Here is a 16586-nt window from a genome sequence, read left to right on the forward strand (position 1 = left end):
CTCCTCCTCCTCCTCTTCCTCCTCCTCCTTCTTCTTTTCTGTTTTTAAAAGGTTGGGAAAATGGCTATATAACTGGAAAAATTGGGGGTAGAAATGTAGGGATCTAAGAAACAAAAAATGCATGAATTGTTAAAACAAAAGGGTAAACTCTGCTCTCTGTTTTCTGAAAAGTTTGCAGAGTTGGCTGTGCAACTGGAAAAATCGCAGGTGGAACTGGAAGTGCTGGGAAGATGAGGAGCAGAAGAAAAGGGAGAACAAAAAGGTTCAGTCCTAGTGACTGAGAAAGAAAGCAGGATTTTCCCACAGGAGGAAAGGTGGAAAGAAACAGTACTGGAGGACAGTTAGATCAGAGGAAAGATAAAAGGTGGGAGGATGTTTGAGAGAAAGGGTTAATTTCAAACCAACCATGCTGCCAGAGTGGGAGGAGGTGTAGCCTCGGGTCATGACATCACCATCATCAGATTTCCTAGTATATTCCTGCTAATGGTAGGGAACAAGTTAATGATGAGATAGGTTGGTGTTCTATAGAAGTGATAGACCTAAAGTACTTTAAAGAGGTCATAATTTCATATGGGATGTACTCATCTTATGTGAAACAAATTCTCAATAACTAGGCTACTCAAAATAGAATTATTTCTCAAGACTGGAAGGGATTGAATGTAGCTGTACTAGAGGTCAGTTCACAGTTGTAATGGTTACCACAGTGGAGGAAAGAAGCCATAAATATTGAGCAGTCAAGGGAGTGAGGGAAATGAATATTGTAAAAGATCAGGAGCTGGGTGAAGGGTGATACTGCTAAATAGATGAACAGATTAAATTTTTGATGCTACCCTAGAACAATGTTATTTAGTTGCTTTAAGAGTTGATACAAAGATAAAGAGCCTGAGAAAAGGTCTACCACATTTACAAAGATTATACAAAGTTCTGGAGATTCCTTCACTTACTATCATCATCATCATCATCATCATCATCATCATCATTATTATTATTATTACAACGATTAGTCTCAGTTTTGAACAAAGTCATATCAGACCTTGACATAAGACAGATATTGGTAGAAACCTTGGGTATATGAAAATGTGAATACCAAATGTAAAACAGTTATTATACCATTAAAGGCACGGGCAGTACCTATGGCTGAATGACTGCAAAACACATCTTTCTCTTGGGCTGGTTTCACTCATTGTTAGCAGCTTTTCCCAGCACATATCCTGCTGAGATGGCTCTGGCATCACAGACATCTTAAGGTCTCCAAGGCAATCCAGGGCTCATCTTCACAGCTTCACACAATGGTCTTTCAAGGTCTCCATCTAGAGACATCCCTGCTACACACCTTGCCTCAGCAACTTTTCTTAGTTTCAAAGGGAAATTCCTTAATGTTCCCCCCCCCCTTGATTCTAAAGCTAGGACCACATGGCTGAAACTGCCAAGTTCTGCTGCTTGTTGGGGCAGAACCTAGACCTTTGAATTACATGTTCACCACCTTTCTGCTTTTAATGGTTTCCTTCACTGCCTAAGCTCGGATGTCTTGGACCTTGCTCTATAAAGCACAGTGGTCTTCAACTCAGAGATCTTCATACCTCTGTCTTCTGAGTGCTAAAATTAAAGGTGTGCATCACCAGGTCTGGACCTAAGCTTTTCTTTAATTCTTTTTCACAAGATGGAAGCCTAGCTGAGTAGGATATTTCCTTTGAGGTCACCACTCCCTTAATTCCATTTAATATTATTGATGTATATTTCTTTGAACACAGGATTTAGCTTCATTACATTTCTTTGTGGCTCTTTCCTTCTTCTTCTTTTTTTTTTTTTTTTTTTTTTGGAAAAAAGGAAATGAACTTTATTTTCTCTACATTAAAAAAAATAGAACCAGCTATTAATTTTTGCTGAGAAAATGCTTCTTTTGGTGCTTACAACATCTAAATTTCTGAAAAGGTGATCTGATAAAATCATCCCCGATGCTCTTTCCTTCTTGAACCATACATTTTGTATTTTACTTGCTCAACTTGCACTCATTAAGTGCTCTTCATAACAGTGAACCATAGGACAGAGTTGATACTAGGCTGTTTTGAAATTTCCTTTGCTAATGCAATTAATCTAAATCTCTTCAACTTAGTCTCTGGCAAACTTTTTGGTCAAGAGCGAAAAGCAGACACATTCTTCTCCAAAATAGCAGAAGAATGATCTCTAGGCAACATACTAAAATTCTTCCCATCTGAAACTCCTTTAATCTGCCCATTCAAATCACACTCAACACCACTGCCTTCCATTTTCCGTCTAGTGTGACTCATTGTGGGGCTGAGGGTGTGGGGGAAGAGGGGAGAGGGAGAGAACCCTTGTCTGGCCAGAGTTCCTGTGCTCTGGGCAGGTGGACTCCGGAGGATTGCCAGATACTTTCCACTTGGTCCCAGGTGGGCATCTGGCTGTGTGAAGTCATTGAACCCACACGGTGGGGAGTGGACAAGGGGCAGTTCCTGGTACCAGGTTCTCAGTCTCCAGCATTCCACGCTGGATACGGCAGAGGAGCTGAGAACAGAATAGGAGATACAGAAAGAGGGCAGGGGGAGAGAGGTTCCCACACAGGCAAGAGTCCTTAGTCCAGGCCTTGAACAGAGACAGTCTATGGTTTTAGAGCTTTATTGTACAAAGGCAGGGGGGAAAAAGAAAAGGTAGAAAGAGAGAGATGGGCCATGGCCAAGAGGAGAGAAGTGGGAAAAGGAGAGAGAAGAAAGGCTAGAGAGTAAGAAAGCTGAGAGAGAGAGAGAGAGAGTAAGGTGGGAGAGAACGAGGTGAGGCCAAGCAGCCCCTCTTATAGTGGGATTGTTATCTTACTATTGCTAGGTAACTGAGAAGAGTGTAGCCTGAAGGTCAGAAGCTTGGGACATTGTCTATGTGACTAAAAGCCATGAGCCTTTCCTGTGGTGGCTGTGGGGACTGTAACTTCGACAGGAGACAGGGGTCCAGGAGACATGAGGGAATGCCTTCCATTCCACGTAGGTAAGAATTACCACCACTGGGTTTCACCGGGGTTCATGACTCAACTCGACTGTAGACTAGCCTGTCTGTGCATAGCCCATTGCCTCACAACCCATTAATGCTCACTTAAAACATTTTACTGCCTTCCTAATCTAAAGTCACCAAATCCACGTTCCCTCTATCAGAAACATGGTTAGCAATATCCCAGTTCCCAGTACCAACTTCTGTCTTAGTATGGGTTTCATTGCTGTGAAAAGGCACTATGACCAAAACTCTTAAAAAACAATTAGTTGGGGCTGGGCCAATTGCTTGACCACAGGGAGTGGAGCTAATAGGTGGTGTGGTCTTGTTGGAGGAAGTGTGTCACCGTGGAGACAGGCTTTAAAGTTATGCGTGCTCAGGCTATACTCAGTTAAATACATATTTCTGCTGTCTGTCTGATCAATATGTAGAACTCTGGACTCCTCCGGCACCACACTTGTCTCCATGCTATCATGCTTCCCACTAATACGATAATGGACTAAACATCTAAAACTGTAAGGCAGCCCAAATTAAAAGTTTTCCTTTGTAAGAGTTGCCATGGTCATGATGTCTCTTCACAGCCATGAAACCCTAACTAAGACAGCAGCTGTGATTACTTGAATAAGACCTATATAAGATTGGTAATATCAAAACCTGGTTCTTGAAGATTTAGGGGGTCATAAGGTGCTATCTCTCTGTAAAAAGGTATAGGTAGCTAATGGTTGCTAGGGGGACAATATTTTATTTTTTAAAATGTATGGATTTTTGTATATATATCATATATATGTCATGTACATGTAATATATATATGTATATATAATATGTTAATATGTATATATGTATGAGGTGTATGTATGTGTGTGCAGTTCTCCCATGGAGGCCACACACTGTCGACAAGTAATTTCCTAAATTGCTCTTCCCTGTTTTTTTTTTTGGGGGGGGGTTTGGGTCTTTCATCAAAACAAGAGTTTGATATTTCAAGAGACTGAGTGACCAGGAACCCGTGGGATCTTCTTTCTCTGACCTCCACATCCCTGTTCCGGTGCCCAGCTGAATGTCACAGTAGTGACATGCAATGTGACATCTCGACAGGAGCAATATTGTGACCTGACTTTCTTCCTACTTGTTGACCTACCTACATTTACTGTGAGTTTTCTGCCAGTGCTCCTAATAAATCCCTTCAGAGTCACAGAGAAGGATTGGAAAAGCTGGGGAATGGATCTAGACATACAAACAAGAATTCCAGCACAGGACATACCTTATGAGAAATACCATGTCATGAGAAATTGGCAAATATTTTTTGTCAATTCCTTCTCTATATAGCTAATATACTTAAAATCAGCAATATTGCTCAAGTCACAGTTTAGAAAACAGCTGTGGTAGAGGTTGAAGCCAGATGTCTTTCTCCAGAGTCTAAGTCCTTTAATTCAGGTTCACTAATTATCCTTAGTTTCTATTCATTAGTTCTCTGCTTTTTAAAAACTTAAGGTAGAAACAATTTTCTGTCCTTGTTTTTGACACCTCATGTGGTCACACCCTTCTGAGGGCTGGACAGCATTGCAGTATATGTGAATAGCATATGAAAGCCAAATGTGTAGCTCTAGACCACAGGAGGAAATTGCAGAATTGAGGAAAGTCACATGATGTGACTGCAAAGAGCACACATAGCCAGACAGATCTGCTCTGCTCGTCATTGGTTTGGAGCAAGAATCTGATGACGGGTAAGTAGATTGGGATTTACGGATCCAGTTATTAAAAGTTCTTCACTCACTGGATTATCTCTTCCAAAATTCAAACTGACTTAGAATTGCCTTTTGCTCTTCTTTCTAATTATTTCAGACCCACTTTCATGTTTCTCTTCTCCTGATGTTGCACTGAGATTGCCCTCAGAACAATCCTCCTCTCACTTTCTCTTGTATTAGATTCCTAAATAGATTCATTAAAGAATTGGAGTGTGGTATATAATGCAGTGAATGCCTTCAGTTGACTTATGCCCTTTCTATAGGAATTAAATTTATTCCTTTTGAAAAATGGCAATCCTATCCACTTACAGCTTTGCATTTATTTCTAAATACTTAGAGGCACACACAGTTATTTCCATTTAATGGTAATAATGGATTTCTTTTCTATGGTCTCCAGCTTGCTATTATCCTTGAGAATTAACTTTCATAACTCTGCTTCTAAAACCAAAATAGTTCTTTTATTGTTTTTCCTTTAAATCATTATAATCATGTAATATTTTAGGGTGACTTTTTACCTCTTCTGTTATTTTCAATTATAGCTTTAACTTATCTCTGGTGGACTGATATAGTAGATTTGTAGACTTGTAGTTGTAGTGCTTAATATATGTTTATGTGTGTGTGTGTGTTGTGTGTATGTGGAGGGATCTAGAGAGTGCTTTGGGAAGTCTGTTGTGAATTTCAGGCTTCAATTCTGATATGGTAACAAGAGGGTGTTATAAATTGTGATGCTTCCCTATGAAGAGGCATAGAGTTATGAGGTTGCTTGTGAGCTGCAGAGCAAAGACAGTGGGAGTCAATGTGAGCAGAGCAGAAGGCTTGAGGAGCGTTAGGAATGAGGGCTCCCCCTGATGACCTCACAGAGTCATTCTCTTTGATAGAAACACATTGTTTCTTTTAGCAGTCATTGAGAAATAGGATTTTTCTACCTATTATACATATTACTTTAACTTACAAAACTGAAATGTTTTCCAGGTTCTTCTTTGGGGGTAGCAAGTTTCTCGTTGGTTTTACTTTTTCTTTCTTTTTCTTATTGACTTTCAAGATACTTTCATTTTCATCTTGGCTGGATTTAGTATCTCCAGGAGATTGAGGTATCTGTAAGGGCTTTCCTAAATTAGTTAATAAGAAAGACTCATACTGACTGATTAGACAGTTTGCATCACAACATTGGTGGAATTAAAGAGACATGCACAAGCAAGTAGCCTGCTGGCATTTTCCCTTCCTCCCCTTCCTCACCCATTTTGGCCTGATGTGCTTGGTGGTGGGTTTGTACCATGGAGAATCTTCACACCATGGTGGAGCAGGAAGAAGTGGGAGGCAGATCATGGGTCCCTTCAAACACCTGCTTCTTCTGAGCTGGTTCTTCTAGTAGGCTTTTGTTACTAAAAGCCCTTAGACTCCAAAATGGTTCCACAAGCTGGGGTATAAAGCATCCAAAACATGAGTTGTTGATGATGTTTTAGATTTAAGGCACAGCACTCCCTTAAACTGTCATGTGCTACTTTGCAAACAGGAGACTGTTAGATAATTATAATGAGAACTTGTTTTTACTGTAGAAATATTTACCAGTGGTCCTTTAGGTTTTTAAGATTCTTATTTTTTTTAATTAATTTATTTATTTTTAAACTTATTCAGTTTACATCTTGCTTACTATCCCCCTCCCAGTAACTCCCTCCCACAATCTTTCACCATCCCCTCACTTCTCATCTGAGTGGGTGGGGCTCCCTGGCCCTCCAAGTCTCTGCAAGGCTAGATGCTCCATCTTCCATTGAGGCCAGAAAGGCAGCCTAGCTAGAAGAATATAATCCACTTATAGGCAACAGCTAAGAATATAATCCAATTATAAGCAACAGCTTTTGGGGCAGCCCCTGTTCCAGTTGTTCAGGACCCACATGAAGACCAAGCTGCACATCTGCTGTGTATGTGTGGGGAGGCCTAGGTACAGCCTGTGTATGTTCTTTATTTGGTGGGTCAGACTCTGAAATTTTGTTATTCTTAAATGACATTTTATTTTTTTGTGAAAATGAGACATGCTCTTTACATGAACTTGAAGCAATATATAAAAGCCCAAGTGCCTTAATTTTTATTGGTCAAATACATTGTTAGTATTTGCTGAATGCTTTTCTGTGAATATCATATATATTCATATAGATATATATCTTCCATTGGAAAAAAAGTTAAAAATCCTTTCACTGAACCTGGAGAGAGAGCTCAGTGCTTAAGTGTACTAGTTGTTTGTTCAGAGGACCTGAGATCTGTTCCCAGCACCCACCTAACGGCTCACAACTGTCTGTAACCCAGTTCCTGGGGCTCTAACACCTCTCTAGTTTTGTGTTCTTTTCTTTTCTTTTCTTTTCTTTTCTTTTCTTTTCTTTTCTTTTCTTTTCTTTTCTTTTCTTTTCTTTTCTTTTCTTTTCTTTTCTTTTCTTTTCNTTCTTTTCCTTTCCTTTCCTTTCCTTTCCTTTCCTTTCCTTTCCTTTCCTTTCCTTTCCTTTCCTTTCCTTTCCTTTCCTTTCCTTTCCTGTCCTGTCCTGTCCTGTCCTGTCCTGTCCTGTCCTGTCCTGTCCTGTCTTGTCTTGTCTTGTCTTGTCTTGTGTTTTTCGAGACAGGGTTTCTCTGTGTAGCCCTGGCTGTCCTGGAACTCACTCTGTAGACCAGGCTGTCCTGGAACTCAGAAATCCACCTGCCTCTGCCTCCCAAGCACTGGGATTAAAGGTGTTTGCCATCATGCCCATCCTTCCTCTCTAGTCTTTACAAGCACTGTACATATGTGTGGTGCAAAAACATACATGTAGACAAAACACACCCATACACATAATATAAAAAGTTTCATCTGAAAATTTGATTTTAAATAAAAATATCAGTTTAATTATTTCTATGTTTTAAAGTAGAACAAGAAACTAAAGTCAGTTCTGAATTTGAGATGAAAAATCTCTTTATCATGTGCAGCCCTGAGTGGACAGTAGTATGAATTAAAGACTTTGAATTACAATCAACTCTCAGTGTAGGTTTGTCCACTATAACAAATGTCCCACACTAGTGGTGTTATGGGGTCTCCTGGTTATTTTCTCTGTGAAAGCAGGAACTCAATGATGAGACACACATAGTTATACAGAAATTTATTTAGCAAAGCATACCAAGCACTTCAAAAGAGGTTATGATGGGTTGTCCCAGAGACGGTGGGCATAGAAGCATCCTGAGTTGTATGCTTTGAGCTTTAAAGAAGTTTTATTAATATTTATGAGGTGAGTGGCATATTCATTGGATATAATGTACCAGAACCGTGATGTACCAGATGGATGTACCTTTCAGACATTTCTGACCATCGTCCTCTAGAAAAAGCTACAAAGGGACAAGTGTCAAAACCACAGTATAAGATCATACAATGATGAAGCAGAAGTCTTTGGAATATTCAGATATTTTGTTAGTACACATGAATGGGAAAGTGCCCTGGAGCCTTAGTTTGTGAATCAATGGAAATGATCCATCTGTAGTTTCAAATTAGTTTATTCTGGCTGTCAAGAGACACAGATAGGAAAATATGGGTGTAATATTTTTAGTACTGCATATCTAACTTGTTTATTAAGGTGTCATGATTGATCTTGTACCTCAGGACTGTCGGTTGAGGAATTTGCTACCTTGTGTTATGAGATTCTGTCATTTTAAAAATTGTTCTTCTATCATTAAGCTGAGTGAGGTTTTATTATAAATTGTCAGGCTGTCTAGAAAAAGCTGAGGCTTGGGCTGTCTTATGTGATCTGTTTCTCTCAGCTCCACAAATCACATCTGTGTCTCCATGAATAGTTGGAAATGTGGATGATGGGGGAGTCTGTGCTTGTGTAGAGGGCAGAGGTATTAGAAATGCTTTGTGCTTTCCAGTTCAGTTTACTATGAACTGAAAGCTGAAACATAATTGCTTTCTCTCCTCTCTAATGAACTTCATTTTAGCAGAAATTTTCTGTCCTACCACAAAATGCAAAATATTTGACAAATTTAAAAGAACCATGGTAAACAAAAGAAGACATCTGCATAAAACACCAATTTTAATGAGTCTGGAGTACTCCCTCCATATTTTCTTAAGACTTATTAAAAGAATTTTAATTATATGTATGCTTGTGTGTCTGTGTGGGTAAATGTGCACATGAATGCAATTGCATATAGAGGCCAAAAGAGGGCGTCAGATCACCTAGAGTTGGAGTTATGGGCTGTTGTGAGCTGCCTGATGGGTGCTGGGAACTGAACTCAGTTCTTCTGCATGAGCAGTGCCTGCTGTTACTTGCTGACTCATCTGTCCAGGTCCTATAGAATTTTTTTAAAAATTAACTTTATTACACTGTAGAATGCTAAAGGAATTCTTTAAAACAGAAAAAAAAATAAGGGTGTGAACAATATTAAAAAAACTGTCATTTTTGCCATTACAAAGGTACATTTGTAAAAGTATGTTTTCACCTCTCCACTGGGTCCATTGACCTCATTTCTTTAAAGATAATAAGTTATTTTATTACTTTATGTGTATTTATTTGACATATATGCATGTGCACCATGTGCATGTATCTGCCGAAGCTAGAAGAGGCTGTCAGATCCTTTGGCACTGGAGTTACAGATGGTTGAAAGGCATCTGATGTGGGTTCTGGGAATTGAACTCCGGAACTCTGTGAAAGTGCTACATTCTCTTAAATGTTGAACTATCACTTTTTTCCTATTTATTTGTTTATTTGTTTGTTTGTTTTGTTGTTGTTGCTATTTTAGATCTGTACACTTTGTTATAGACCTTCTGGTAGGATAAAGCAAATCCCATCACTGTTCACTTTGGTTCACAGTGTCTCTTTCTTTTGTGATGCTATTTATTATAATTTGGTGAGATCAGACAAAGCAGAGTCACCAGGACTAGTGCTCAGTCTGAGTGACAGAAACAAAATAGGCCCAACCCTCAGGAACAAACCAAATCCTGACTGATTATCAGCACTCTTTGGAGGTGTCAATAGGTTAAACATTATTTTTGTCAAATGTTAGGAAGACTTAGCACCTGTGAGCCTTTGAGCAACTTTGCATGTGGATCAGAGGAGAAATGAACAAAGAGCTTGAGAGATCTCAAAGTGTGAAATAATTACATGCTTTACATGTGTGTGTGGTCTTTTTGCTCATGCAGTTAATGCTATTACATGAAATGGTTTATTTTGTGGTGTAAATACCTGTGATAACATCAGCGCAAGCAGGAAATCCATGTGGGTAAGTAGGTAAATGTTGAGGCCCTATAGAGAAGCCTGTGAGAAAGGACTAAAGGGCTGTCCAGAGCAGTGGGGGTTAAAGAACCTGGTTAGCTGGCTGTGAAGGAGGGCAGAGACCAGAGAACCTGACATGTTCCAGAAGAAGAAGAAGAAGTTAGTAAAGGCACTTGTGGTCAACTTGAAAATGAGCAGGGTTTCTGTGTAGGAGATAGTTTATCTATCTTCAATATAAATAAGCAGAGTTTAGATTCTGAGGTCAGCAGGGCTTCAGGGGTTGGAGGAAAATGCAAATTGTTGTCAGAAACTGTAGTATAGAAATGACCCTAAACCATTTCAAAGCAAGTTTACTGGGTCATATCAGCAAAAAATGGTAGATACAAAAGCTCCAGAGCTCTGCTCTTCCACCCAGGCAATAAGTAAGCCACTTCTGCTGTACATTTTCAGAACACTGAGACTCAGTGTGGACAGTGAGAGGAGAGCTGCTGAACTTCAGGAAGGGAAGGGTTGGCATCTTAACTCACTTGCCTACCACCCACTTCCTTGCTGGCTAGTGACCACTGACCTGGATGCAAGCCCACCAGCCTTTTCCATGAAGAACTGTCTTTCCTGTTTTAGCTATCAGAAAAATGCAAATCCAAACAAATTTGAGGGTCCATTTTATCTAGCCAGAATAGCTGTGACCAAGTAAACTGTAGGATCATGAAAGGCAGCCTGGTTCCTGGTTGAGCAAAGGCTAGAAACCAAGGTGACCCTTGAGGAACTGCAGGTGATTCTCGGGTTCCTGGATACCTGACTTCTGGCATGAGGCTGCGGCCCTCCATAGAATTGTGGCCATCAGTCAGTCAAGTAGGAGTAGAACCTCAAGCCACTTCACAGGTAGAGGACAGGACCTGTGGTCACAAAGACTCAAGACAGAGCTCCATTTTAATGATGTACCTAAAGGTCTGGAGGTTTAGCCAATAAACTCTCCTTCCCAGACACTCCTCCCTGAAGAAGGCATTTAACCTCAGGCTCACCCTGAGAAATAGGGTATGGTTTTACTCATCCACTTTCCTCCATGACAATAAATGTCTTAAAACTGTGGAGAAGGAGAAGGAGGAGGAGGAGGAGGAGGAGGAGAACCTGAACTCTAGTCAGATACATTATGATATAATGTGCAAATATTTATTTTTAACAATTAAAAAATGAGGAGGACAAAGAAACAGGAAATCATGGCCTATACACAGGAAAGGAAGAAGTATAAAATGTCTCTACAGAAACACAGATAACTTACCTAATCATTGAAGAGATTAATTTAGAGTATGTTCAAATAGAAGAAGGAAACCCCAAGCGGATAAACAAAAGCAGAAGGATACAATTTCCTCCAAAGAGATCAGGTGTGAGAGCAGAACCTAATGGAAGCTCTGGAGCTGCAGAGCGCAGTCACTAAGCTAAAAGACTCACTAGAGATGCTGCACAGAGGATCTGAACGGGCTAAGGAAGCAGAGAGCATGGCGAGGGACGGGCTTGAGCTGAAGAAAGATGAAAGCATCTGGTTGCTGTGGGAGGCATCTGGAGAATCCAGATGTGCAGTGGTCAGCCAAAAGGAATGGACAGAGAGAAAACCCAGAAAGACATTTGAAGAAAAGAAAACAAAATTCAAGCTTGAGAAAGACATGACTTTTCACATTTGAGCAAATTCAAGGAACTCCATATATTATAAGCACAAATAAATCCACACCATGTTACATGATAACCAAACTGCCCAAAGACAGAGGGACTCTTAGAAGGTATTGCAGAGGGAAGCCCATCACATATGAGGTTCTTTTATATAATAAACATGAGCCACGAAGGCAGAACGGCAGCAAGATGATGACTGTAGAGAGCCACAGGGAACAAACCATAAACCAGTAGTTCCTCACCTAGAAAACATACTCTTCCAAATTAAGAAGAAGAAATCAAGACATTTCCAGATAAACACTCCCCACTGACCGTTACTTATACAGAAATGAAGAAATAGCAATACTGGTGAAGACAGCAAACATATACAAACAAGTACCAGTAAAAGATAATTATGCAAAGAAACAGCAGCAAGTCTATGTTAACTCAGTGCACATGTAATAAGTTATTAGTGACAATAAGAACAAGAGCAGAAAAGATGAACTTATGCTGGAGCTGAGGCTTTTGTGACTATTGAACAAACTAGCTTGCTATAAATATATACTATTAAGGTTTATCTTCTAATTAAAACATACATATGTATGTTGCCTGCATATATATTATGTATAGATCATATAGTTACTGGTGCCCACAGAGGCCAAGAGAGTGTGTCAGATTCCCTGTGACTGGAGTTATAGGTGATTGTGATCCGCTTTGTGGGTTCTGTGAACTGAAACTGGGCCCTCTACAATAGTAGCTAGGGTTCTTAACAGCAGAGCCATCTCTCTAGCTCTATAAATTTAATTTTATTTACAATCTTCAGCATACCCAAAACCCCAAAAGGGAAATGAGAGAGAAAATAACATTAGAAAAAAAATGAAATAAAAAGTAACTAAAAGGAGTTGAGATGTATGCAACTGATGTATAAGACAGAGGGAACACAAATGAAAAAGCAGCAAGAATTAGTTTTTCCTCTCTTAAATCATGCTGTTGATTAAACTTTTTAGCTAAAGTCAGAGGTCAATAGAATGGGAGGGGCACTAAATGTGTTCCAATTATGTTCTGTGTATAAATGAATAACTTTAGATCAAAATACAACTTAGTTGCAAATGAAAGAATGGAAATATATATTTATGTAAATAGTAACCTTCCCCAAAAAACTAATTAACTATGGCCTGTACCAGACAAAGTAATGTTTAGGCAAAAAATAAAAATTATGAGGAGACAAAAAAGGATGTTTCATACTGATAAAAGGTGAATATCTAACCTATATGTTGTGATCTTGTATATATATATATATATATTATATGTACATATACACACATATAGCAACAACAACAACAACAACAACAGAACAGAACTTCAATGCATGAACTGACAGCGGGTAGTATTAAAAGGAAGTAATATTAGGTGGATGTTTTGAATTTTACCTTTTAGTAATGGCTAAAACAACTGGATAAAACATCACCAGGCAAATAAAAGCATATAGAACAGTATAAAACGATTATCACCAACAGACAGAAACATAATTCCTCCCCAAAGAGCAGAATTCAATTCTCTATTGCACATGTAACAGTTCTCAAAATATCCCATATATTCATCATAATGATGGTGACAACAGTGATGACCAGATGTCAGCTACCAGTCTCAAGGGTTGCTGAGCATGTAGACCTGGCTGGTCTGAACAGACAGCAAACACCCTGGAACACACAGCTTTAAATGGAATATTTCTATTAAATCCCTCCCTGCAGAGCTCAGGGAATCTCATGCGAAGAGAATGTGAAAAGAGTATAAGATCCAGAGGGAGTGAAGGGCACCAGGAGAAAAGGGCCCTCTAAGTCAACTAAGCAAAGATCATAGGATCTCACAGAGATGGGAGCAGCAAGCTCAAAGCCCACAGGGAACTGCAGCAGGTCATTTGTGTATATAGTATAGCTTTCAGTTTAGTGTTTTTATGGAACTCCTGGGTATGTGAATGAGGGAAGTCTCTGATTCTTGTGCCATCTATTAGGACTTTTCCTTCTTTTGATGTGCCTTATCCAGCCTCAATATGCTGGTTTTATTTTATTTTGTTATATATTATTTTATTTTATCATTTTATTTTATTGCTTTGTTTTGTTATCTCTTATAAACCTTTTCTAGTGAGAGACAAAAAGGGAGTTGTTCTGGATGAGAGAGGAGGTGGGGAGGACCTCGAGGGAGTAAAGGGAAGAGGAACTGCAATCAGAATGTATTGTATGGGAAAATGTTGAAGTTTGGTCTATTGTTAGGTATTGTAATGCCAAATACTGTCTCTGATTGCCTCAGGGATGTGGAGAGCCTCATGTACATGAAGTGGTGCTATGTAACCTTGCTGCTTCTAGGCTATCAATAAAGATGCCTACAGCCTATAACTGGGCAGAAGAGAAGTAGGTGGGGCTTCAGTTCACTGGAGTTGGATTCTGAGCAGAGATGATGATGAGAGAGCGGAGTGGTGAAGAGAGAGAAGTCACCATGGGGTAAATGTATCATGAGAAAATGCCCTTGAGGGCTGGCCAAGTGGATAAGAGTGACCCAGGCAATATGTGGCAAGTTATATCTCAGGGTTATTAAAAGGGAAGTAGACAAAATAGCATAGAGGTTTGATATTTGCCCAGAGCTTTAGGCCACTATAAATATAAAGGTTTTAGTGTCTTTTATGTGGGAACTGATTGTTCCAAGATGGGATAGAAATCCCTGGATAATTTTACAACAACAGGAAAAGAATCTGACTGTCTCTTATCTATCTATCTATCTATCTATCTATCTATCTATCTATCTATCTATCTATCTATCTATCTATCTACTTATTTGTTATTATTTATTTCTGGTTCTTCAGAACAGGGTTTCTTTGTGTAGCCCTAGGTATCATGGAACTCTTCACTGTAGACCAGGCTGGCCTCAAACTCAGGGATTCATCTGATTCTGTCTCCTGAGTGCTGGAATCAAAGGCATGTGCCACTTCCACCACCTGGCAAAGAGTCTATTTTTAATGAAAAGGGGAAAAGTAACATCCTACAGATAACCCTGCCTTGCGAACCACGCCCCACGTAACCTGTGTGGTTATTTAAACTCTACAATCCTGGAGGCCTACTCACCCTGCCTGGCTTTGCACACATCAGCTGTCCTCCACACCTCCAGCTTGCTCTTTCTCTGTTGTTGGGTGCAAGGCTGTGTGGCCCTGCACAGCAGGTTTCTCTTTCTTTGAGCTGTAAGTGAAGTTCTGCATTTCAGCTCTCCCAGTGTCTTTCTGCTGTCATGTGTCATTGCAAGAGTCTCTACATTTTATAAGGCAGGAAAGATGAAGCTGGTCTCTGACAATGTTCTTTCTTCTGAACATATCTGTTGTTTCTTAACCCGCAGAAGAAGCACAGCCCTGTCTTTGCTTTTGGCTTCCCATGAACAGTTTTCTACAGGCGTGAAAATGCCCATTCTTATAATCATATGGCTGCAGAGAGCCCAACCTGTCCCAACACTCTATAGTTTCATTTTAACTAACTGCAGAGGAGATGACTTTATGTTTTAAAAGGCTGCATTCTCTGGTATTGGTACACTATTTTAAATAAAAAGGAGATGGCAGGCAGGCAAATTAACCCCCGACAGGAAGTATTTGTCTAAAGCCTCACACTATCCTTTTATTTGTAGATGTGTACCCAAGAAAATGGGTGCATATAGACTCTAAAATGTATGTGAAAATCAATAATCATCATAGAAGCTTTATATATGTTTGACAACAAATAGAGCAATTGAAATTAACAGAGAAACTGATAAGTTACCATATATTCTTTGGTAAATCCAAGCTAGCATACATTGATGAACTCAGTAAAGCATTTCATTTATGTGCAGCTCACTAAACAACAAAATGAACAAATGTTGATAGATGTCAGAGCCATGTTTGCTTCTTGAGAAGCAATATCAAGGAAAGGCATGGCGAGAGCTTTGAGAAACAAAATGGCAGCACCTTGGTTTGGAAATTTGGGAAATGCTTGTCCAAGTTCATGTGTACAGATTCATCAGCTTTATACATAAGTTTTGCTCATTTTCCAGTATACGATTTACCCTTCAAAAATTACTGCCTTAAAATGGAATTGCCATATACTGTATCTTAATCTTTTAATACTGTGAGAGAATGAAGGAGTTATGCTTTGGCTTCTTTCTTTATCATTTAGCAAACATCACTGCCTTTTTTTCCTGTGCAGGCTTAGTCATCCAACTTGAGGCAGACTGGAGATGAAGATAAAGATAGAGAAATGAGGAAGAAAAGTCACTCCTAAATCGGTGAACTGAGCATAAACAACGCTGAGCAAGGTGGAATCATCGAGTCCACCCAGGGGGTTACAATTTGTGTTTCACTAGATTCCACTCCAGATGCACGCTCTGGGGAGGACTCCGGCTTTGACTTTGCTGATCTTCATCGATATTTTTTTGTCTGGTAAGTCTGACATTCTGAGAACTTAAGGAGATGAAATTGTTTTTGAGGTTAACTTTGGAGATGATAATCCTCCTGCCTCAGCCTCTCCTGATTCCTTGAATCATAGGCATTCTCCTTTGTTTCAGGCTAGTAGGACCAATTTCACACTCTACCATTTACTTTTAAGTTGATTGATAGCAAGTTTTCTACAAATATTCCACTGAGGAGACCATTAGTTCTTATCATGAATTTGAAGATTAGAGACTGCCTGAAAAATCCCGTAGTAGATTTCTGGCTTACTTCATCTTTACAGTTGACTTGAATTGAGGGAGAGACAGAGAGACAGAGAGAGAGAGAGACAGAGACAGAGAGAGACAGAGAGAGAGAGAGAGAGAGAGAGACAGAGAGAGACAGAGACAGAGAGACAGAGAGAGACAGAGAGACAGAGAAGCATCTGGATCTAGGTTAAAGTGCAGGCACCGAGCTTAGATAGGAGGGAGCAGTCCTGTGCTGAAAGGGAAAGGGGGATACCATGGTCTGGATGCAGGCTGGTTT

General features: G+C 39.7%; 1 protein-coding gene across 1 annotated transcript in view; it reads left to right on the forward strand.

Annotated features, from left to right (window-relative positions):
- Window positions 1-4672: 4672 nt before the first annotated feature.
- Window positions 4673-16586, forward strand: part of LOC110311868 (cell surface glycoprotein CD200 receptor 2) — a 49398-nt gene continuing 37484 nt past the window's right edge. The window contains exons 1-2 of the mRNA XM_021185440.2: window positions 4673-4715; window positions 15820-16052. Coding sequence (XP_021041099.1) covers window positions 15989-16052 — 64 coding nt within the window. The 5' untranslated portion in view covers window positions 4673-4715; window positions 15820-15988. The remainder of the gene's footprint in view (window positions 4716-15819; window positions 16053-16586) is intronic.

Source organism: Mus caroli, chromosome 16, assembly GCF_900094665.2.
Source record: "Mus caroli chromosome 16, CAROLI_EIJ_v1.1, whole genome shotgun sequence".
Lineage (NCBI taxonomy): Eukaryota > Metazoa > Chordata > Mammalia > Rodentia > Muridae > Mus > Mus caroli.